General features: G+C 47.6%; 1 protein-coding gene across 2 annotated transcripts in view; it reads right to left on the bottom strand.

The window, feature by feature from the left end:
• EMILIN2 (elastin microfibril interfacer 2) overlaps window positions 1-16,225 on the bottom strand; it is a 59,723-nt gene extending 43,498 nt beyond the window's left edge. The window contains exons 1-2 of one of the 2 annotated variants that reach the window (XM_070361835.1): window positions 15,380-16,225; window positions 14,717-14,839 (exon numbers count right to left, since the gene is read on the bottom strand). In XM_070361835.1, coding sequence (XP_070217936.1) covers window positions 14,717-14,839; window positions 15,380-15,525 — 269 coding nt within the window. In that variant the 5' untranslated portion in view covers window positions 15,526-16,225. The remainder of the gene's footprint in view (window positions 1-14,716; window positions 14,840-15,379) is intronic. The other variant, XM_070361834.1, reaches the window with a different exon arrangement.
• Window positions 16,226-23,244: the final 7,019 nt, after the last annotated feature.

Below are 23,244 nucleotides of genomic sequence, written 5' to 3'. Positions count from 1 at the left end.
GGAGACTCAGAGTGGCCAGTGGATTTTTAAGGTTGGAAGCATCTGCCATGTCTGCCAAGCTGCTTGTGTTGCTGCAGTCTTCACTGAATCCTCATGCTCAGGCTGGCTTGTGGAACTTGATTTTTTTCTTAAGGAATTAAAAACAAAATTAACTTATTTTTGGCTGCACTGGGTCTTAGTTACTTTGCACAGGCTTCCTCTAGTTGCGGCGAGCAGCGGCTACTCTCCAGTTGTGGAGCGCGGGCTTCTCACTGCAGTGACTCCCCTGTTGAGGAGCACGGGCTCTGGAGCACAGGCTCAGCAGTTGTGGCGCACGGGCTTGATGGCTGTGCAGCATGTGGAATCTTCCCGGACCAGGGATTGAACCCATCTCTTCTGTGCTGGCAGACGGATTCTTATTCACTGCGCCACCAGAGAAGTCCTTTCGGAAGGAATTTGAGGGTGTGATGTTTTTCTGAGAAAACCAGCCCAGAACCCAAGTATGCAGGCGCTGTAGAACGATAGGGTGTAACAACCTGGAGAAACGCTTCAGGGCATCACGGTTCTTGTAAATTGAGCGGGGAGGGAGACAAATATACAGACTGAAGTGGTGAAGAGGGGCTGCCGCTTGCTGTCCATCGCTTTAAAAATCATTTAAGAAAAATAACCTAGATTGCATTATTTTGTTTTGTTTAAATAAAACAACTAAGATCTATGGTCTGAGTAGTAATTCTCATCCTCATGATAACCCAGGCACTAGGCTGGCCCACCACTCAAGACGTCACTGCAATTTACTTTATCACAAATAAAATATATCAGCACGCTATTTTCAAAGAATTTCTGTCACAAGAATAATCTTTAAAATAATTCCCTATATTTTCAGTATTTAACTTCCTCAAAACGCACTCTTATCTCTGATTACTGTATCCTCCCAATTACACGAAAGCATTCCTTAGAGCTGTGTACATGAACCCTGGGCCATCCCGGTGGCTCAGTGATAAAGAACCCACCTGTAACACGCAGGTTCGATTCCTAAGTTGGGAAGATTCCCTGGAGAAGGGAATACCAACCCACTCCACTATTCTTGCCTGGAGAATTCCATGGACAGAGGAGCCTGGCAGGCTACAGTCCATAAGAGTAAGACACGAATGAGTGACTAATCGACAACATGAAGCCTCCCCAAATCAAAACTCCATCATACTTCACACAGAGAGGCAACGTAGGCTTACACCTTGGTCAAAAGCTTTTAAAGCTCACGCTGAGATGACCAGCTCTGGAATCTAAACGACAACACACATTGTTACTTTGGTTGATTTAATGGGAATCTATCCTATCACAACCCTTCATTTTAGCTGCAAGCCACTGCATTTTCACTCATCTGTAACAATCATTTCAAAGTCTGTGCATGCCACGATTTCCATTTTAAAAACACAAGCCATGGCCAGTTGTTCAAACTTATGGTCTCTGTGCCTGAAACATGAAAACCAAACTCAGCACATATGAGTCCTCACAATGGGAGGGAAACAAGCTAAAAACTTTCTCTCCCTAAGAATGAAGCCTAATGCAAACCATGTGCTTTGGATGACTGTCATGAACCAGAGCAGGTTCATCAACTGTAAGAGACGCTCTGCTCTGCAGGGGAAGCTGATAATGGTGGAAGCTGGGTATATGTGGGCGGCGGGGGAACATGAGCAATCTCCTTACTGTCCCTTCAGTTTTGCTGTAAACCTTAGACTGCTCCAAAAATATGTAGTCTTAATAAAAGAAAGAAATAAAACAATTCACATGCTTTCTCTTTCATCCATTCATTCAGCAAACATCCTCTGGGTGCCCACCAGGACCACACGATGGCTCTGAGTATCTACTATGGGACCATCATACTTACCGGGAGCCTACAGACGTCTATGACCCAGAGCAACAGGCACTGTTCTAGGGCATCTCAGCAGAGACCAGTCATATCAGACAAGACGTATACAATTATTTTATTGTATTTACCATAAGGTAAAAATTTGTAGTAAGACTAACCCTCTGGGCTGCTTCTATAATAATAGACCCAACTGCCCACATGAAAGATTAGAGTTGATTCCTGATCAAAGGTGATGCATAATGAGGTAATGAGATCAGCCCTGGGATTTCTTTGCAAGGAATGATGCTAAAGCTGAAACTCCAGTACTTTGGCCACCTCATGAGAAGAGTTGACTCATTGGAAAAGACTCTGATGCTGGGAAGGATTGTGGGCAGGAGGAGAAAGGGATGACAGAGGATGAGATGGCTGGATGGCATCACTGACTCGAGGGACGTGAATCTGAGTGAACTCCGGGAGTTGGTGATGGACAGGGAGGCCTGGCATGCTGCAATTCATGGGGTCGCAAAGAGTTGGACATGACTGAGCGACTGAACTGAACTGATCCTTCTGTGAATAATGGCAATTCTGCCACAACCTCTAAAAGACAGTGCATAAAAAAATTCACCTTCTCTCACAAGATCAAAGCTATGGTTTTTCCAGTAGTCATGTACGGATGTGAGAGCTGGACCATGAAGAAGGCTGAGTGCTGAAGAATTGGTACTTTTGAACTGTGGTGTTGGAGAAGACTCTGGAGAGTCCCTTGAACTGCAAGGAGAGCAAACCAGTCAATCCTAAAGTACATCAACCCTGAATATTCATTGGGAGGACTGATACTGAAGCTCCAATACTTTGGCCACCTCATGTGAAGAGCCAACTCACTGGAAAAGACCCTGATGCTGGTAAAGATTGAAGGCAAAAGAAGGGGGTGACAGAGGATGAGAGGGTTGGATGGCATCATTGACTCAATGTACATGAGTTTGCGCAAACTCCGGAAGATAGTGAAGGAAAGGGAAGACTGGTATGCTGTAGTCCATAGGGTTGTAAAGAGTTGGACAAAACTGAGTGACTAAACAACAACACAAGTTATGGTCCTTTTTTGTTGTTGTTAAATTAATTCATTTTTAATTGGATGATAGTTGCTTCACAATATTGTTGTTGGTTTCTGCCATATATCAACATGAATCAGCCATAGGTGTATGTATGTCTCCTCCCTCTTGAAACTCCCTCCCACTCCATCCCACCACTCTATGTAAAATTAGATAGCCAATGGAAATTTGCCGTATGACGCACGGAGCTCAAATCTGGTGCTCTGGTACAGTCCTTTTTATCCCCACCATTGACAACGGACTAACATGCTCAGAGACTGCTCTTCACCCCAAATCACGGAGAAGAGGCCTCCTGGCCATTTCATCTCGGTCACTGCTCACCCCTCCACAGCCAGACCCACTTCTCCTACCACACTTGCTTCAGCTCTACCAGGGAACCCGGCCAGGCTCCCAGCAGAGCCCCTCCCACTGTTCCCCACCCATCCTCTCCTTTCTCCAACCCATTTTGCACAAATTGCCAGATTAACATCTGGAGCTCTGCTGGTGTCCTTGACCTAAAATTCTCCATGGTGCCTCTTTGCCTAAATGATAGGACCCACACTCCCAACCCTGGGTTACAGCTTGAATTCTCTGTCACCCCAAAAATATGTCAGTGTTTGAATCCTAGGACCTTGGAATGTGACTTTATTTGGAGGTAGGGGGTTTCCCAAGTGGCACTAGTGGTAAAGAACCCTCCTGCCAACGCAGGAGACCGTAAGAGATGCGGGTTTGATCCCTGGTCAGGAAGGTCCCCTGGAGGAGGGCATGGCAACCCACTCCAGCATTCTTGCCTGGAGAGCCCCATGGACAGAGGAGCCTGGCGGGCTATAGTCCCCAGGGCCACAACAGAGCTGGACATGATTGAAGCCATTTACTATGCATTCAGGGGCTTACAGAGGTGGGCAAGTTAACACGAGGGCGTCAGGATGACTGATATCCTCATACACAGGGTGCATCGGGACAGACACCCACGGATTCGATGACCATCTACATGCCAAGGGGCCAGGCCCAGAACAGACCTACCCTGCGCCCCACGGCTTACTCCTCCCTTCTCTCCTCCTCTCGGCCCCTGCTAACGTCCTCTCTGGGCTGTGCTGGTGTTCTCTCACGTCTGCATCTATCTTTCAGCTGGAACCTTCCTTCAAAGCCCTGCTAGAACGTCACCACCTGCAAACAAGCTCGCGGATTCCTCCCAGATGGAAACAATTTCCTCCGCCGCTGAACATCCTCCGCTGTCTGTGCTTCTCTTATTGCAGCCCTCATGCCTACCTTTTGCTTCATAAACACTTCTGTTTATGTCTCACGTCACCTACTGGCCGTGAACTTCTGGAGAGCTAGAGAGAAGTCGTATTCCTTGCTGTGTCCCCATGGGGCCTAGACCTGGGCCAGACGGAGGCCAGGCACAAAAATATTTGTTTAATGAAACCAAGGAACTAAGAGTCTTCAAATAATAAGTCTACTTAACCCTACTGGGAGAAGGCAATGGCAACCCACTCCAGTGTTCTTGCCTGGAGAATCCCAGGGATGGGGGAGCCTGGTGGGCTGCCGTCTATGGGGTCACACAGAGTCGGACACGACTGAAGCGACTTAGCAGCAGCAGCAACCCTACTGAGCTTCGTGCCAGTTCGAAACGGTGTATGCTAATTAGGCAGCCTCAATCCAACATCTCCCCGGGGCGAAACGGGCCCTGTGTTTCTTTACCCCATTACGGTTTCATCCAGTGTTCGACATCTGTTACGTATTTACTGTCTCATTTGGTCTTCGGGAAAATCAGAGTAGTACCCTTACTATCAGTATAAGTGAGCTTCCACACTGTATTTTACCATGAGTCCTCAGCTTCCAAACAACCAGACACAGATGGTGGAGGACACACGCAAAGGAATACTACTCGACAGTAAAAAGTAATCGACCAGGGACCCAGAGCACAACACGGACGTGCCTTAAAACTACCAAGCTGAATGAAAAAACCTAATGCGTGAGTACAGAGCATATGACTCTTGACATAAATCTCTAGAGAACACAAACCCATCAGCAGTTGCCTGGGGAGGGAGTGTGGAGCGGGGTGGGAGGGGAACTGGAGGGAGGGATTATAAGGGGTGTGAGGTCACTCTTGGGGTGATGGAGGCGTTCAATATCCTAACTGTGATGCTGGTTTCACAGGTATATATACATATTAAATCATACAACTTTAAATATGTACAGTTTATGTAAATTACACCTCAGTAGAGCTGTTTGTGTGCTTTGCATGTAGCATACATATATAATATATACATATATTTTATATACTATTTACACTTTATATATAATATATATTTATGCACTTGAGTATTTTAAAATCTCATCAGCATTTCGAAGCAAATTGCCAGTCTTGACTGTCCAATTACAAATCTCAGTTAAGAAAAAGCCAAAATCAGCATTATTAAGTCTTTTTCAGAGTTTCAAAATGAGGATTTAACTAAAATTTTCTTGTTTTTACTGTATCAGATTACTTTTCAAACACACAACCAATTGCTTTATTTCTACTGGGAACTCAGCCCTAATATCTATTTTTGTACTTTTGAAAGCTGTTGTCATTCAGTCGCTAAGTCATGTCTCTTTGCGAACCTCATGGACTGCAGCACACCAGGCTCCTCTGTCCTCCACCATCTCCCAGAGTTTGCTCAAATTCATGTCCACTGAGTCAATGATGCTATCTAAACACCTCATTCTCTGCTGCCCTCTTCTCCTTTAACCCTCAATCTTTCCCAGCATCAGGGTCTTTTCCAGTGAGTCAGTTCTTTGCATCAGGTGGCATGGAAAACAAAATTTTTCAAAACAGACTTTTCTTTTTTATCTTCAAATTGCCATTTTGTGTAAAATAACACAAAATGTCAAAGATGTAAATGAGCGTTTAAAAAATATGACAAGGAGTGACTCCTCATTGGGACTGTTCTTTCCCAGAGTGGACTCTGCCAAGGAGGGCTCAGCGGGCGCCTTGCAATTTGGTTCTGGACATGAGCCGTGAATGGTGTTTCTGCCTTCCCTCCCTTCTGCTCCGCCAGTGAGCAAGGAATCTGTGTTTCATCTCACTAGTTGTTTTTTTTGCCATGATGCAACCGAACGACTCCCAGATACCTTGAGAGTGGCCAGAAGATGATGCAATGTGTGGGGATGGGAGCGGGCTTATGGTTTATCACAATGGAGCCAGGCCCTGACCCTGGGCTGTGGTCCTGGAACACTGCTGCTCCAGCAGATGACAGCTGGGCCATCTCCGGGGTGGGCCACCTGGTGTACACGTCAGGCCTGAGCACCATCAGGACAGCAGCTTCTGGAATGTTCAACACATCCAGAGGGGCTTGTGATGCCTCCCTCCCTGCCCAAGGCCCTCATTCCCCTCACTCCCCCGCCATACCCCCCGCCCCCCCAGTGTCAGAGCTCTTAGGGCTGAAACTGCCTGGAGCCAGGGAACCACTTTACTGGTGAAAAGATCCCTCGCGAAGGGCTGGATTGTGAAACCTGCCCCACCCTGGGCTCTGTTGCAATCTCCACCACAGCTTTCGGGCTCCACTTTCAAGATATGTGGAAAAGCTTCAGTTAGCAGAAAACAAGTGGCATTTTCACCACCACGGTTTAGGGAGAAAAAAATCTAGGCCCCCCAAAAAAAAAAAAAAAATCTAGGCCCTTATATCACGATCCTTTAATAGCATCCGTGCTGGGCAGATGCAGGCGAACAGCTGGAAGCAGGAGGGAATTCTCTGGCACCTCATAATAAGCTGCGAGCAAAGATAACCTAATGAGGCCCACACAGACAATCACAAAAGTGGGAGAAGATGGGAGAAGTCAGGGAAAAGTTGAGACATCTCACAGCCAACTCCCTTTCATCAAAATGATCAGCTTGAGAAGACTTCATCTAAATACGCATCTCAAATTTCTTTTAACTAAATCCTCAGGAAAGCATACTGTCCTGAAAGGTTGATGCTGCAAAGAATAATTTTTAGGCGTATTCCATAATCTTCTAATATTTTTTTAGGTGGGGGTGGGTAGAAAAGAGCAGCTGGATCTTGACACACCCATAGAAGTTTGCTTCTCCAGCATTTTCGAACCAGGAATTTGGTTAGTTGGAAACCTCCCTACTTTTTTTTCAGCACCCATCACCACTTTAAAACAGGAAGGAAGGAAGGAAGAAAACTTGTTGGTGAGCTTCGTTTTAATAACTTCATTATTTTTCCTCCCACGTGACCTGCCAGCACATTGAAAACCACTCTGTCCCTCTCCAGATTCTCCCAGGAAAATCATTCATCAGCAGAGTCACGCTCGTGTCATTTTATCAAGTGGGTCATTGTTATTTTTAAGTCCAGAAAACTGCTTCATCAAGCGCGGAAGCAGTTAATTCTGGGCAGTGAAACAGTCCTGTAGCCAACAATAAATCAGAACATTTGGGTGACAGTCTGGAAGTCATCCGAACACTGGCAGTCTGTCAGTTTTTGGTTTTAGAAAACAGTATGTAAAACAGCAGCTCACTGTCACGCACGGCACCTGCCTCGTTATTCACTCAGTAAACACGAGTAATATCTTAATATTCCCAACATGAAGAAGAGGATTTTTTTTTTCTCAGAGCATTAAAACAGCGTGTTCTTGGCTGGATGAAACACGACTGGAGCTCAGCGAAGGCAACCTGGGGCTGACTCCTCTCTATGGACCCGCCGCGGGCATCCAAACACCTGCAGAGCTAGGAACCAACCTCCACAGCAACCAGAGCACTTATTTTTTAAAACTTTTGGCCACACCACGTGGGATCTTAGTTCCCTGACCAGGGATCAAACTCGTACCCCCGGATCCCCAGGGAAGCCCCAAAGCGCCTATTTTAAATCGACCGTAATCTCTCCTGTGCTTTTTCCCAAAAAAACTCCATGACTGCTCTGCTTCCAAAGCAACCTCTGGGTTTCACTTCACGTTTACAAATTGATTTAAACTGTCTCATTTTCTTAATTGTCATCTTAGGTCACTGTATGTCTTTATTTCATTCTTTAGCACCTCAGCCTTTCTCTAACTTGTTAGGGAATTCAGAGCCTTTAAAGAGGAGACCACCCGAGAGGCAACAACTCCAAACAGGGAGAACAAGCTCTGTCTGTTAGACATTGCTGATGACTGTACCTCACAGCCGTCACCTCCCCTGTAGTGCTGAGGAAGTGCGTCTCAGAGAGGTTGAGTGACGAGCCTGAAGTCACACAGCTTGGCGGTGGTAGAGCAGAGGCCAGAAGTTGCATCTTCTATCTCTTCCGGAAGCGCTGGCCACACCTAGCCAGCCTTGAGGGACTACGTGAGGGGCCCGCTGACCTGTCCCCACCCCACCCTGCCATGTCTCCCCTTTTCTGACTTCATCAGAATTCTAATTCATTGACCAAGTGTTGGTGGAATCACAGATCCGTGGAGGAAGACTAATTAACAGGAATTAAATGAGGCTTCACAAAAAGCCAACTGTTTTCCTTAAAGCCACAACCTCTGTGTGTATTCTATTCATTTTCCTCCAAGATAAGAAAGGTGGAAAGTGTAGCCCATAAGTACAAAGTTCTTCTTCCAAGACCCCAGTCTCTTCCCTGCTTAATCTCCTGGCTGAGCTTGTGATGAGAATAAAATAAAATTATGAATGTGAAAATGTTTTGGGAACACCAACTGCTGCTTGCTGCTAAGTCGCTTCAGTCGTGTCTGACTCTGTGCAACCCCATAGATGGCAGCCCAGCAGGCTCCCCAGTCCCTGGGATTCTCCAGACAAGAACACTGGAGTGGGTTGCCATTTCCTTCTCCAGTGCATGAAAGTGAAAAGTCAAAGTGAAGTCGCTTAGTTGTGTCCGACTCTTCAAGACCCCATGGACTGCAGCCTACCAGGCTCCTCCACCCATGGGATTTTCCAGGCAAGAGTACTGGAGTGGGGTGCCATTGCCTTCTCCTGGGAACACCAAAGGGCTCTACAAACATAGCATCGTATCTACTAGGAACGAAGGAAAAGAGTGAGGCAGCTTGAAAGGAAGGTCTGAGGCACCTGGGGAAGCACCAGAGGCTGCTGAGGATGGGGCCGGAAGAGGGGGACGCAGCAGGGACCAAGCACAGCTCTGGGTGCCTCTGTGCACGTGCTCCTGGGTTTGGACTTGGGGTCCCTCGTGATAACAAGGTCCCTCCTCGTACCAAGGAGCAGGGCTCATCACAGCCAATGGACCTCAAGACAGTAGTTAAAGCTGAATGAAGGGACTTCCCAGCTGGCCCAGGAGATAAGAATCTGCCTTGCAATGCAATGGACATGGGTTCGATCCCTGGCCCAGTGTCCCACATGCCGAGGGGCAACTAAGCCCGTGCGCCACAGCAACTGAGCCCAAGCTCCAGGATCTGTGCTCCGGAAAAAGAGAAGCCACCGCAATGAGAAGCTCTCGCACCGCAACTAGAGAAAGCCCACGTGCAGCAACAAAGACTCAGCACAGCCAAAAATCAAGAAATCTTGGGGAAAAAAAAAACCCAGAAAGAAGAAACATTCCCCCAGAGCAATCTACACAAAAGGCACAGTTTGAATTGAAAGCAATTTCGTTCCTGGAGATGTGAGAAACGTAGAATTGGCTCTAGAAGACGTAAGCCCTCATTTTTTTCCCTCCAGTCTCAAGCGCTTTTTTTTTTTTCTTTTTAAGCTTTTCCTGGCTGAGACTGCTCCCTAATAGAAAACTTTTCTTCCAAATGAATGACCATCTGCTCCCTCTAGAATCTAAGGATTAGAGGAGTTCTGGAAACTCAGCACCAACACTCACACCTGGGGGAAATTAGAAAATTCTGCATCTGTTTTATCACAGCAGTGCAGGCTCCTAGAGTTGGCCCCGCCCAGCTCCCTGTCCTGACCGCTGAGTGTTTTTCTTTTTTAAAAAAGAGCTAATAGGAAAAATTTCACCAAAATTCTATACAACCAAGGAGCGGGTAGGGGCTGGGCTGGGCAGATGCTGATAAACCCAGTCAGTTTGCAGTGTCAGACAGCAGTGAATAGAGGGGAAAAACCCTGCCTTACGTTTGGGGTCCTCCCTGTCCTCACCAGCAAGGCGCCTCCTCTGCACATGGGACACCCCCAAACGCCTCAAATACTAACAGCACTCAGCTTAGCTCAGCTGAGTGGGAGGTGAAGGAACTCTCTAGAATTGCTGCCATGAGGCATGAATGATGCATGAAAGGAACAATGCCCAGTCCAGCCAGGAGAAGAAAGACAGTGCTGTTTTCCATCAGCAGTGCACACAAGCATGGCCAACCCGTGTTGAGGGGGGCGCTCTGCGAGAGCTCAGATCCTCACTATCCCCTCCCATCACACTGGGGCTGCCAGGGTCATAGCATCACACATGGAGGCACACTCACGCACGCACACCACACACACCCTTGGGGCGCTCATCACTGAGTGTGGGTTTAGACAGCAAGGGGCTGTGTGGGATGGGAAGAGCCTAAGGCTTAGAAATAACAGAGCTGGACTTGTTCCCAGGCTCCACTACTTCCTGACTACATGCCCTCCTGTAAAAGGGGGATAATGCCCAGGGATTGCAGTACAGACGGAAGATAATGAACATAAAAGGACTCATCCCCTTACAAGAATGCGCTCCAAGAAGAGCGTCTCGTGAAATCAGCCCTGGACACTGCATCAAGTCTGCCAAGGCCGTCAACCTGCCCGGTTCCCACCCTGCAGAAAGAATTCCAAGTCTCCCACATTCCTATGTCTCCCAAAACAAGTCCCTCAAACAAGTCCAGGACAAGACAGACTCTCTCCGCTGGGACCATCCTAAGTGCGGGGGTGTGTGCAACAGTGACCATCTACCAAACAGGCTGAACTGCTAAAGGCTTTTACAGTGAATCAGAGAACTCTGCAATACGATGAAATTTTAGAAGATTTATGTCTTTCTTAACGTGAACGTGTAAAGCTGAACAATGATCTCAGAGTGGGGAACGGTCCTCAGACCCATCTTCAGAATTCAGAGTAAATGATCAATCGCCACCGCCCAGCTTTTATGCTGCTTTAGAGTTCACAGCAGCTGCCCTTCCCTCCTCACTGGATAATCAGCACCAGATAACTTCTCTCCTCCCCGGGTCAGATCAGCCACCCTCAGGAATTAGCTAAGGGAAGACAGAGCAGTGTCTGTGGACATGGTCCTGTGCCTTGGAGACCTGGACCCCTCCTCACACTGAGGGCACCAGAGACACAGACCCACAGAGAGAGAGAGAGCCCTGATTTCAAATTCCTAGTGACAGAGAAGTCTTCATAGTAATTAACCATCCTCCGTACACAAGAATGGTATCACCACCTCACAAGTATTAGGACATGAGCTTCGAATGGTTTTTCTGGAAGCACGCTTTAAACTCCATCCCCAGTGACAAGTCTCAGGGTGGTGGCTGAGCCCAGGGGGACAGGGGTGGTTTTCCACAAGTCTCAAGCTCCACCAGGCTGGCCTCCCTAATTAGCATCTTTTCAACAACCAGCCTAACAAACCAAACAAAGGAAGCAAACTGGCCAGTGTTTTCATAAAATAAGAGCCAAACTGCACAGCATGGTAGACAGTGTGAAAAATGATGGAGTCCACGGCATCCTTGCAAATGATGCCCAGGAAACAGAGTAAAGCACACAGGCATGAACACACATGCACAAGCTCATACGAGGACCAACGATGCTCACTCACTTTTATGTGGGAATTGCCTTCCGTGAAAGAACGTGGAAATCCTTTTAGTAGCTGAGTACTCTACAAGTACTAAACTGGTGTTTTTTGTTGTTGTTGTTTTGCTTTTGTTTATAGTCACTAAGCTGTGTCTGACTCTTTTGCGACCCCATAGACTGCAGCCCACCAGGCTCTTCTGTCCATGGAATTTTCCAGGCAAGAATACTGGAGTGGGTTGCCATTTCCTTCTCCAGGGCATCTTCCCAGTCCAGGGATTGAACCCGCATCTCCTGCATTGGTAGGCAGGTTCTTAACCACTGAGCCAACCAGGGAAGCCACTAAAGACACTCTCACTCTCTCATGTTACAGGGACAGAGGCCTGTCCACAAAGGCCAGGTCTCCTGGCAGCACTGCCACTACCCTGTCATGTGACCACAGGAAAGTCAGGGACTTCTTGCCTCAAGTCTTCACTGATAAAAATGGGGACAACGGTATTCATTTTGAAGGACCGTCACAGGCATTAAACTAATGTATGGACTAAACAGCCCTGACACGGTGCCTGACACACAAGGTTCTCTACAGCATCAGGAAAGCGCTTACTCACAACGCCCGTGTATCAGACAAAACCTTCTCCACTTCCAGTTTCACACGAACGACGCCCAAATTCACAATCTGGAACCAAAGTCTCTGTATGTGCAAACGGAGCATCGGCTAAACCTTCTGGAAGCCCACGCGTGCCAAGTCCCCAGACCCCGCGGCAGGTGAGCGTCCAGCTCGGAAGTTCTCCTACTGCAGGACTTACTTCCCCCCTGAACCCTGGTCTCCCTCTGATTTCCCTCAGTCTCAGGGCAAATTCAGTCTCTCCCTTCGGCTTTTTCACTTCTGTCCTAAAACCTGCTAAGTCTTCCAAGTAGCTCTTCATCTGCTTTAAAGTGTGAAAGTGTTCAGTAGCTTAGTCATGTCCGACTTTTTGTGAAGACTCCATGGACTGTAGCCCGCCAGGCTCCTCTGTCCACGGGGATTCTCCAGGCAAGAATACTGGAGCATGGGTAGCCGTGCTCTCCTCCAGGGGATCTTCCCAACCCAGGGAGTGAACCTTGGTCTCCAGCATTGCGAGCAGATTCTTTACTGTCTGAGCCACCAGGCTTCACCTGCTTGGCTACTACCAATTCCCTTTTCCCACAAAAACCCTTGAAACACATTAGACTCTTGGGTAAAGGGGTTTCCACAGGACCACACCCTGCATCTCACACAAGTTACAAGGCCTAGCCCCCGGCCTGCAACTATCTCCTGCATTAGCAGAAGGCCTATCCCCCTCCTCCTGCTGCCCCAGACCCCTGGCCTTTCTGGACCCCTCCACCTCCTGGGCTTCTCCTCCCCAGCTCTCTAAGATGGCACCTCCTCTTCCAAGGCCTTGGCTTTGCTCTCTCTCCTCCTCCCTCCATTCTCTCCACCGCCCCTAACAGCTCAGCTCTGCTCCGATTCTGTCAATTCCGCATGGCTCCTACCTGCTTCTCCCACGATGCTCGACAGTCACCAGTGGCTAAACCGCACTCCCCCCACTCGAGCCTGTCATGGGCCTCCAGGCCTGCCTGTCCCATGCCACCCAGAAAGCCCCCTCTCCATAACTCCAGGCTGAGTTTCCCAAGAACCTTCACTTTCATGGGTCTCAGGTCCTAAGGATCAAATCATGAAGAACTGACAACACCTGTGAATTGCGAGCAGCAACTCGGGCTCCTGGGCTCATCAGAAACACCTGCAAAATGCTGTGTTCTGCGCCCTGTGCAACCAGAGACACAGGCATTAGGAGAACACTGTGCTCCTCTGATGGGCTACCCAACTCAGTGTGACAGCCAGCAATTCAATGTCAAACCGATGCTCTACGTACTGCAGTGGGGAGTCTAAGTTTTTTTTGTTTTGATGGGGGTCGTGGTGTTTTTGCTTTTAATAGGACTTATCCTTTCCCTGGTTCGATCCCTGGGTGGGGAAAATCCCCTGGAGGAGGGCATGGCGACCCACTCCAGTATTCTTGCCTGGAGAAAGCCATGGACAGAGGAGTCTGGAGGGCTACAAACAGCCCATGGGGTGGCACAGAGTCGGACATGACCGAAGTGACCTAGCACGCAGGCATCCCTTCCTTGTCTCAGTCCTCACCACAGCCCACCTGGGATGATCCCAACTACAGCCTGAAGCCCACCCTCACCCCTCCATTGCCTTCTGGAATAAGGTTTCCTGCAGCACAAGTTCCAGTCTGTCCCTTTGCTCTGCCAGAGACAGATCCGCCTACTGGCTACTCTTTGCTGTAAAGACAACTGTGCTCTAAGACAAACAACTTATTCTTTGGGGAAAACAATTAATTTCAACCATCCCATGCGTCGGCTACAGCCATTTATTCACATCAGCTCACCCTCTGATATCTGACTTACACAAAAAACACAAAGACTGGCCAGATGACAACTGAATGAGGATGATGTATGTAACAAAATCTGTCCTCTGCTGCTTCGCTTCCTCCTTGCTGTTTTTTTAAGACAGTGAAATCTTTATGAGCAAAAAGATTAAGCCTTCCCCTCATCTTTAAGGACCATCTCTCCTGACAACCACTTAGCTGAATCCCCCAAATCTAGCCTGAAAAAACAACAACCGCACACTTTCAAGCGGGTTGTTCCTGGGGACTTTGGTTTAGAGACACACAACACCTGGAAGAGGTCAGTTTTATGGGGACATTTGGACAAAACGCCTGATTCAGAACACTGGCTAGAACAAACCTCTCAGCTAATCCTACCCTAAGAGTTTTTAGCAGTATACATTTTGGAATCTTCTCCGTGCCCCAGAACACACAATATGGATCTAATTAGGTCCAGCTGCCTTATGTTAGTAATAAAATTGAAAGAAAAAGAGAGGGAGAGAGAATGGGGGTGGGGGGCTTTGTTCGTCCCCTCCTCTGCCTTGCGATCGACCGCAAGGCAGGCGCGTCCCGGACGCTCACTCCAGACTCGAATACCCCGGAGAGCCTGGTACCCCGCTCAGCGCTCAGACTTTTCGGCGGCTGAGTTTCCATCCGCTGGAAGAGATTTTCTGAGCCGCTGGAGCCCAGAGATCCGACCCCACCCCTGCCCCAACCCCGGCCCAGTGCGCCCCGCCCGCCCCTCCGCTCCACGACTTACATGAGCGCAGACGGACAGGGCTTCTGGTTCCAGCCACAGTTGTACTGAGCTTGGATAAAAGTCTCGCTTCCCTCGAGCACTGAGCAGCTCACGTTCTTGTTCACGATGTAGGCGCACCAGTTCCTGGGGTGAAGGAGAGTCGGGGAGAGGGCACGGCATAAACCCGGAGAACAATGAGGCGGGGGAGAGAGGGAACGAGCCTTCACGGCGACCGACCGAGCGAGGGTCGGGGAGCCTGTGGTCCCACGGAGGCGGGAGGCCAACCAGCCGACATATGGAGGGTGCGCGGGTGCACCTTTGGAGAGCAGGCACCTTAATCCGACAAAAGACGGACAGAAGGGCCCTCCTCCCCACGTCCCAGGGGCCCCAGTCATTCCCGGGGAGTTTCCGGATCGCCCTGCCCTGCGGAGCTCTCCCTGCGCCTCACGGTCCGAGACGCAGCACCGCTGGGGGCGCGGGCGAGGTCGCCCGGGACGCCCAGCTCTGGCCGTGGAGCGCGCTCCACCGCGGAGGAGGCGCCGCCTCGAAAGCCCGAGGGAGGACCTCGGCTGCGGCTCCTCGCCTTTGGCGAGCAGCGTGGGGTCCTGCGGGAGACCGGGGAAGGGTGGGTGGGAGCCCACGGCTCTCGGCCCTCCTGGGGGCGAAGAGAGGCCACGCACTTACTTGTTCCTGGCGCTGGGCCGTGCGGGGTGCCCAGGCTGCGGGCTGGCGTGGCACAGCCCCGCGCCACCCAGGGCCAGCAGTGCCAGCGCCCAGCGCCAGGGCGCGCGGGGCCGGGGCCGGGGCCGGGGCCATGTCGGCGGCCACATTCTGCGCGCGGAGGGCGCGCTTCGCCGGCCGGATCCGGAGCGCGGGTCGGACTAGAGCCGGGAGGCTGCGGGCGGCCGGGGCGCGGCCGGAGAAGGCAGGAGGCTCAGGCGCTGCGCGGCGCCCTTACCCGCGCAGCGCGGCCGCCCCCTCCGGCTTCTCGCTCCCACTTCTCCTTTCCACCCCGTGCGCCCGCGCTTCTCCTCGGTCCCTCAATGACGCACAGGTCCCCCCGGGTGCCGCCCTCTTTATTTCACTTCCCTCTCCGGAACGTGACTCTCCCTCCGCCGCGTCTGTCTCCCGTCCTCTTGCTTCCCGGCAGGGGGTTTGGGGTGAAAGGTCTATAGGGTTTGGGAGAAGGGTCTCTGTTACAGAATTTCCAATTACTCATTCCTTTGGTCTCTTCCCAGAAGCCGGGCGACTCCGCCTCCCACCTTCCAGCGGGCGCGGCCGGCCCCTCGGGAAGGGCCGCCGTCGGCGACCCCGGCGGGGCTCACGTCGTGCTCGGTGCCGGCTTCCCAGGGCTAACGAGGGACATCTTTATCAGTCCTTCGTTTGACTCGACTCGGATTTCCTCCTCTGGCAAGACGCGGCTACTCCTCCGCACTTGAACTTCGAAGACTTTAGGGGGAATGAACGCGGATCCTCTTTTTCTTACGCATCCATTAAACAAGTTTCCAAGTCAACGTGCCAGGCAGCAGGGGATGAGGAAAGAGCCCCACCACCGCCGAGCAGCTTCCTGAAGCACAGTATCAGACTCTAATGTACTCCACTAATTTCCAAAAGGTAGTCCCAAAAAGCCAAGTAGTCCCACAGCCTCTGCTTCTGAGGTCCCATTCTGAACTTTAAAAAATTATTATTAAAGACATTTACTCCACAATAATCACCTTTTCTTCAAAACAGTTCAGACACTGCTAGACATTCTTTCACGTGCTTGCATATTTTCTGCCTATTTTTTTTTTTTTGCAGTTTCCTGGTTTTTTTTTTAAATAAAAGATTATATAATGAACATTTCCATAGGTCTTAAATATTTCTTTACATATACAATTTCAGTTCAGTTGCTCAGTCGTGTCCCACTCTTTGCGAGTCCATGAATTGCAGCACGCCAGGCCTTCCTGTCCATCACCAACTCCTGGAATTTACCCAAACTCATGTCCATCGAGTCGGTGATGCCATCCAGCCATCTCATCCTCTGTTGTCCCCTTCTCCTCCTGCCCCCAATCCCTCCCAACATCAGAGTCTTTTCCAATGAGTCAACTCTTTGCATGAGGTGACCGAAGTATTGGAGTTTCAGCTTCAGCATCAGTCCTTACAGTGAATACCCAGGACATAGACAGTTTAGTCACTGTATAATATTCCATTTTATTTCTATTTTTGAGTTACACCAATCGCTACCAGGGCTTCCCAGGTGTCTTGGTTGGTAAACAATCCTCCTGCAATGCATGAGAGGCAGGCAGATCCGCTTTGATCCCCGGGTCAGGAAGGTCTCCTGGAGGAGGGCATGGCAATCCACTCCAGTACTCTTGCCTGGAGAATCTCATGGACAGAGGAGCCTGGCAGGCTACAGTCCATGGGGTCAAAAAAGAGTTGGACATGACTGAGTAACTGAGCATGCACGCTTGCTCGCAATCTCTACAAATTTCTTTTGGAAGGAAGCAACTTCGCAGAAGAATTGGCCATGAACTGTGATGGGAATCATAAAACTTTGTTCCTTACGTAACTCAGTGAAGCCAGGGGGTCCATTTTATTTCTGATAAGTTTTGATGGTATTATTGGGCCTTTTGATTTGCAAATAGGAGAAAGAAAACTCCCTAAGTAGAAGCTTTACAAGAGCCAAGCAGAAAAATATACCATGTAAGGACAGTCTGTCCCTGAACTCTGTAAATGGAAGATCATGCAAATAACGAACTGTTATCATCCGAGGCTTCAAAAGAGCCACCCCGAGGGGAAAATAACAGAATGGGATGAAAGGCTGCCTTGCGTAACTCAATCTCTAATTTCTGTGGGGCTTCTCTCTTTCTCATCCTCACACCATTTTTGTCCATAAAGTGTCACAGGGACGAAGCACCACACAGAAATAAAAGAGAGGGACAGAAGAGGGGGAAAATGGAGGAAACACACAATTTGTATATGTCTACATCTGACAGCTATCAAACCACAACTTCTCTTCAATACCCGTAATTCTTAAGCTTGGCAATGAGTCAGACCGATCATCACATCCAACTGTTTCATTGACTCAAAGTTATGCCAGGAAGCTGTCTTTTAGCACAAAAGTCGGAGGACCAACTTCTCATTGAGGTGACCACTACACTATATTTAATCAGTTACAAATGGCACTTATCAGTAAATAAATGTTATTCTGAGCATCTGTTACATTGCAAGGCCCCATGCAAAAGTCATGAGGAGTCACGGGTAAGCCAAGATAGATGTGGGCTCTGTGTTAACAGAACGTCCAGCCCTTCCTGTGCAATGAAAGATGTGATGTTTCTGATGTGCATCAGATAAGTGAGACAATATGTGTCCCACGTGTCTTCCTAGACACATCCCTACAGGCACCCAGTGTGGGGCTGCTCTGGGAAGAAAGAAGGCTTCAGGTCAAGATCCCAAAAGATCCTTTTCCTTTTCTGTCTCCAGTTAGAGGAAGGGACCCTTCAGACTCAGGAAATAGAGACAGCCTTCCAGAAGAAGCAAGGCAGAGGAGGCTTCCTGGGGACAGAGAGCTGAAGCACCTCAAGAAACAGTCTTGGGACTTTCCTGCTGGACCAGTGGTTAAGAATGTGCCTTGCAATGCAGGGGACACCGGTTTGATCCCTGGTCAGGGAACTAAGATCCCACATGGTGAGGAGTAACTAAGCCAGTGCACTGTAACTAGAGAATCTGTGTCCACAAAGAAATATCCCACACGATGCATTTAGTTGGTGCTGCAACTAAGACCCGATGAAGCCAAATAAATAAATATTTTTTTAAAAGAATAGAAAACAGTCTAGGGGCTTCCCTAGTGGTCCAGTAGCCAAGACTCCACACTCCCAGGGGGCCCAGGTTTGATCTCTGGTCAGGAACTAGATCCAGCACGCTATAACTAAGGGCTCACATGCAACAAAGATGGAAGATCCCCTGTGTCTCAACTAAGACCCAGAGAAAGAAAGAGAGAGAGAGGAAAAAAAAAAAGAGAGAGAGAGAGAGAAAAGAAAGAAAGAAAGGGTCTAAGTGGGCAGATCACTTGGTCCCAGCCATGAGCAGTAAAGTGGACATGATTAGCAGAATGCTGCAAGTGTGAATTCTTCCTAAGCCGCCAACTTCCTCAAATAAGCACTGGAAAACTGTCAGTTTCCTATTACAAGCTGAAGTAATTTACTCTGCTTTTAAAGCAAAAGTGCCCATAGTGATTCATATTCTTGATTGTGTCAGTGACTTACTGAACCAAACTTGAGTCTGCTCGCCCAAGGAGCAGCAAAGCCAATCCACTGATACTGGCTTGTGGCGAAGAAAAGTGTTAGTTGTTCAGTCATATCCTACTCTTTTGCAACCCCACTGACTGTAGCCCGCCAGGCTCCTCTGTCCATGGAATTCTCCAGGCAAGAGGACTGGAATGGGTTGCCCTTTCCTTTCTCCAGGGGATCTTCCCGACCCAGGGATCAAACCTGGGTCTCCTGCATTGCAGGCAGATTCTTTACCATCTGATACAAACGTATACTGCATTTAGTGCAGGGTCAAGCAATGAGAACAGGCACCTGAACTCCTCTTTGGCTCTCAGGCAAGGGTTTTAAAAGCAACGTTTGGGATGAGAGTTACAGGATGTGTGCTCAGTTCGTGGACTTTCTTCTGGTTGGGTGGTGGTGACATAACAGGGTGAGGCATCAGGAATGTCAGTCTTCTGGTTCCAAGCAGACTGGGGTCTACGTGCTTATGGTCAGCACCCTCCACCTGGGTGTGTGTATGGGGGTCTTACAGTTTCTACAGAACAACTCAAAGATACCTTGTGTACATCCCTTGAGGAGGAACTTTGGACCCAGTTTTATCACTCAACCATTGTCTAAGCTATCACTACTTTTCTCGCTTGATGGCTTTGCCTTTGTTTCTGAGTTCCCTCACTTCTCTAATTAGTAACTGCTCAAGTCTGCTCTTGGAACTCAGGCAAGGCCTACGAGACTGAAGCCTTTTTCTATACAAAGAAGAAACGGGGAACACAGAGGGGCTTTTGTACCTGGGAAGGCATCACAGGATCCTGCTAGTTTCAAGCCCCACTTTTCTTGATATGCCTCAATCCTGGGGGAAACAGGGGTTGGACCAGAAAGGGAATGAGGTTGTGGATAGAGAGGATAATCATAAACTTAGCAGGGGAGCTTGGTTTTAGGACTCAGTCTCATTAACTAAAGCAAAATGCAAAGTAGAGCTATGTCATAAAACCCATCCCTTCACTACTGCTCTTGGTAAAAGAAGAGCTCACCAGGCTGTGGACTTGGGAGCATCCCTAGCAACCCAGACTCCCCCTTCAGCTGCCTGGAGGAGGATAGTGGGCGATCGTTATAGAGGCAGCAGGTGGGTTCATGGCCCCCACCCCACCATCAGTCATCTAGGCACAAAACACTTGATCAAGATGAATTGATTGCCATCTAGGATGTGGTTAAGAGTCATACGACTTAGCCTGGGTGTCCCAACCTACTTGTTCCTCATCTTTGTTTTCTAGAACTCAAATTTCTCCCCTGATTTCTCGCTGTTTTATTTTCAGTGTCTTAATTTCTTTGTGCTGTTTACTAATGATGAAAAAAGAAAGTCCCTGAGGATTAGATATCGTGAATAAATTTTGATTGCAAAGCATTTCTGACATAACACACCAAAGAAAATGTCTTGCACATTCTTGAGTTAGTGACAAAATGCCCTTCATCTTTTTCTGTTTGCTTGTTTTTTTTTTTAATGCAGTTTGGTAAAGAAGGAGAGACTGAAATGTTTCTGAGAAAAATTAACTGGCTGCACCACCTGACTTGATCTCTGTTTTGGAATAGCAAAGTTTAGTTGATACACTTTTGTGTAACTCCATTCGACAGAAAGGAGAAGAGGGCGGCAAAGGATGAGGTGGTTAGATAGCATCACCGCCTCAATGGACATGAATTTGAGCAGACTCCAGGAGATAGTGGAGTACAGGGCAGCTTGGTGTGCTGTGGTTCATGGGGTTTGCAAAGAGTCAGACACAACTTAGTGAGTGAACAACCACCACCACCATTTGACAAGGCACCATCTCAATGAAGTCAGTGAGTCCCCAGACCTCAAAATCTACAAACAAGAGCTACTTCCTACCTTGTCAAAGATTTTGCTCAGGACTTCTCTGGTGGTCCAGTGGCTAAGACTCCCAAGTTCCCAATGCAGGGAGCCTGGGTTCAATTCCCGGTCCAAGAACTAGATCTCATGTGCCGTGACTAAAGATCCTGAATTCTGCAACGAGCCAAATAAATACAAATACTAAAAAAAATAAAGGTTTGCTCAAATACACTAAAACAGAAGAAAGAACAATTGCTCTCTTTACTTTTTTCTAACTACATATTTGCAAATATCCCATTAGATATACAGAGCTAAATATTCAAAACCTCTGTCTTCTGAACCCAAGACTGATATTATTTATCGATTGATTCAAAAGCACTGTGAAAGATTATGGCCATTATTTTAATCATCTGTCATTGGTCAGGTCACATGTATGCCTTCATACACATTAAGCTATCCCCTGAGAACTTCAAAACTGAAAAGTTGAAATCCTGCCTGAAGCCACACATGAGAGAATAATGTTTAGGAGTTCATGCAATGGACTTAGCACAGTGTTCAAAATTGGGTACCCTCACCTCCTGAGCAGAGTGATGAGGACAAATCGAAAGCCTCCCCAGCCTCCGATTGGTCCTCTGGAAATGGGATTTTTTTCACGTGGCTGTTGGGAGGATGTGCTGTGTTACCACATGTAAATCGCTGAGCAAAGTGTCTGGCACATGGTGAATGGAGGAGAGTTATTCACAATTGTTATTGTTACTCACCACTTCATTACTGCAACAAATTTGCAGTCAGGTCCAAGAGCTTTGTCTTGCTTTTATTGTGTCCACTGATGTAGAAAGCTGACCATCTACTGCAGTTCTTCTTTTCAAATAAGAAAGATAAAGAAATATATATCAAGAGTGCATGTACACAACTCAGAATGACTCTAAATATGATCGTCAGGAAAGGATATGGGGCTCGTGACTTCTAGCTCAGTTTTCTTTCTACCACTTCCCAGGAGAAAGCATATACCTCAGTTGGCTGTTTAGGATATTTCTTTCTCTTCATTGCAAAGGAATGTATTTTAGGGCAATTCAATGAAATCTTTGGGAGGATTAATAACCTTATAAAAATCAACTCAGATCATTAGGCAATGCAATAATAAACTTCTTCTTATTCCTCAGAAAGATTAAGTAGTAACTAATTCCATATCCTTTAATTTTTTTCAGATGTTTCTTAGATATAAAAATGCTTCCTACAGCTAACTGTGGGCCATACACTACACTTGAGAACTCAGTGCTGTCACACTGATGGTGTGGTTTTGAACACATTTTTTTGTTCATAAGAAATAAACGACAAAAATACACTCTTAGAATTTTGTTTCCAAGAGAATTATAATAGCTTAGGCAATAATGCCTTCATATATATGAGCCACATCAAGCTATATTGTCGAGTTCATCATTTATTTATGGAATGAGAGTTGATTGTTCTGGAATCAACAGAATGTTTAAAATAGGCAGAATGGGTTTGAGGCCTGTATAATAAATTGTTAAATTTTAGGACAATCTTGGTCCATACTCATGAGAATGGTATTCATAAGAAAATTAACTCTTTCTGGTATTTTAGATTGGGCCATTCTAAACCATGTTTCAAGTATTTAAATATAGTCAACTTTCATTTGGTGTAGTATGTTCTGTTAAGCTACTGCAAACACTGAATTTGTGAATTGTGAACAACTGCTGGTAGAGGAAATACAGGACTAGGAAGCCTCTGGTCACAATGCGTTTGTCAACCAGTCAATACATAACCTTGTTTTCTGTGCTTTTCTGTTTAAAGACACCTTGTTCAATATATATTATAGATTCATTAACAGTGATCTTTAAGTCAACACCAGTGTAACTCGTGCCTAAACAAAGCTTATCTCACACACATATTTTCTCCATAAGGCATTTCACAGCTGCCTTGCGCTAAGGAACACAAGGCAACACTTCATGTACTTGGGGACCATTTTAAACAACAAAATTACCAACAAAAAGCACAAAAATACAAAACACATGGCATTCAATTTCCCATGAAAAGGACACTTCTTTTCATACTTTTAGTATGAGACATAAAACAAGAAGGCAGAGCATTATCTTGTTGGACCTCAGCTGGAAACGTGCACAGTTGGGTAAGTTAATTTTTTTGACACTCTGCTCAAGTCCACCAATGATCAGAAAGTGCTAAAAGTGTTGCTTTCAGAGTTACAAATAAATTTGGTGAAGAGCCAACTTCATAAATATAGAATCTGTAAATAATGAAGACTGTATTTCAACTTAAGTCTGGGAACAGTAAGGAAATACTACATTGGGGAATGGTAAAGGAAAGTTCTTGGAATTTTGTGGCCATCAAAAAATCTGTTGCGGACTTCTCTGGAGGTGCACTGGATAAGAATTCGCCTGCCAATGCAGGGGACGTGGGTTCAATCCCTGGTTTGGGAAGATTCC

This window comes from Bos mutus, chromosome 24 (genome assembly GCF_027580195.1).
Source record: "Bos mutus isolate GX-2022 chromosome 24, NWIPB_WYAK_1.1, whole genome shotgun sequence".
Lineage (NCBI taxonomy): Eukaryota > Metazoa > Chordata > Mammalia > Artiodactyla > Bovidae > Bos > Bos mutus.
The sequence above is the reverse complement of the archived record's forward strand: the minus strand, read 5'-3'. Positions and strand labels throughout refer to the sequence as shown.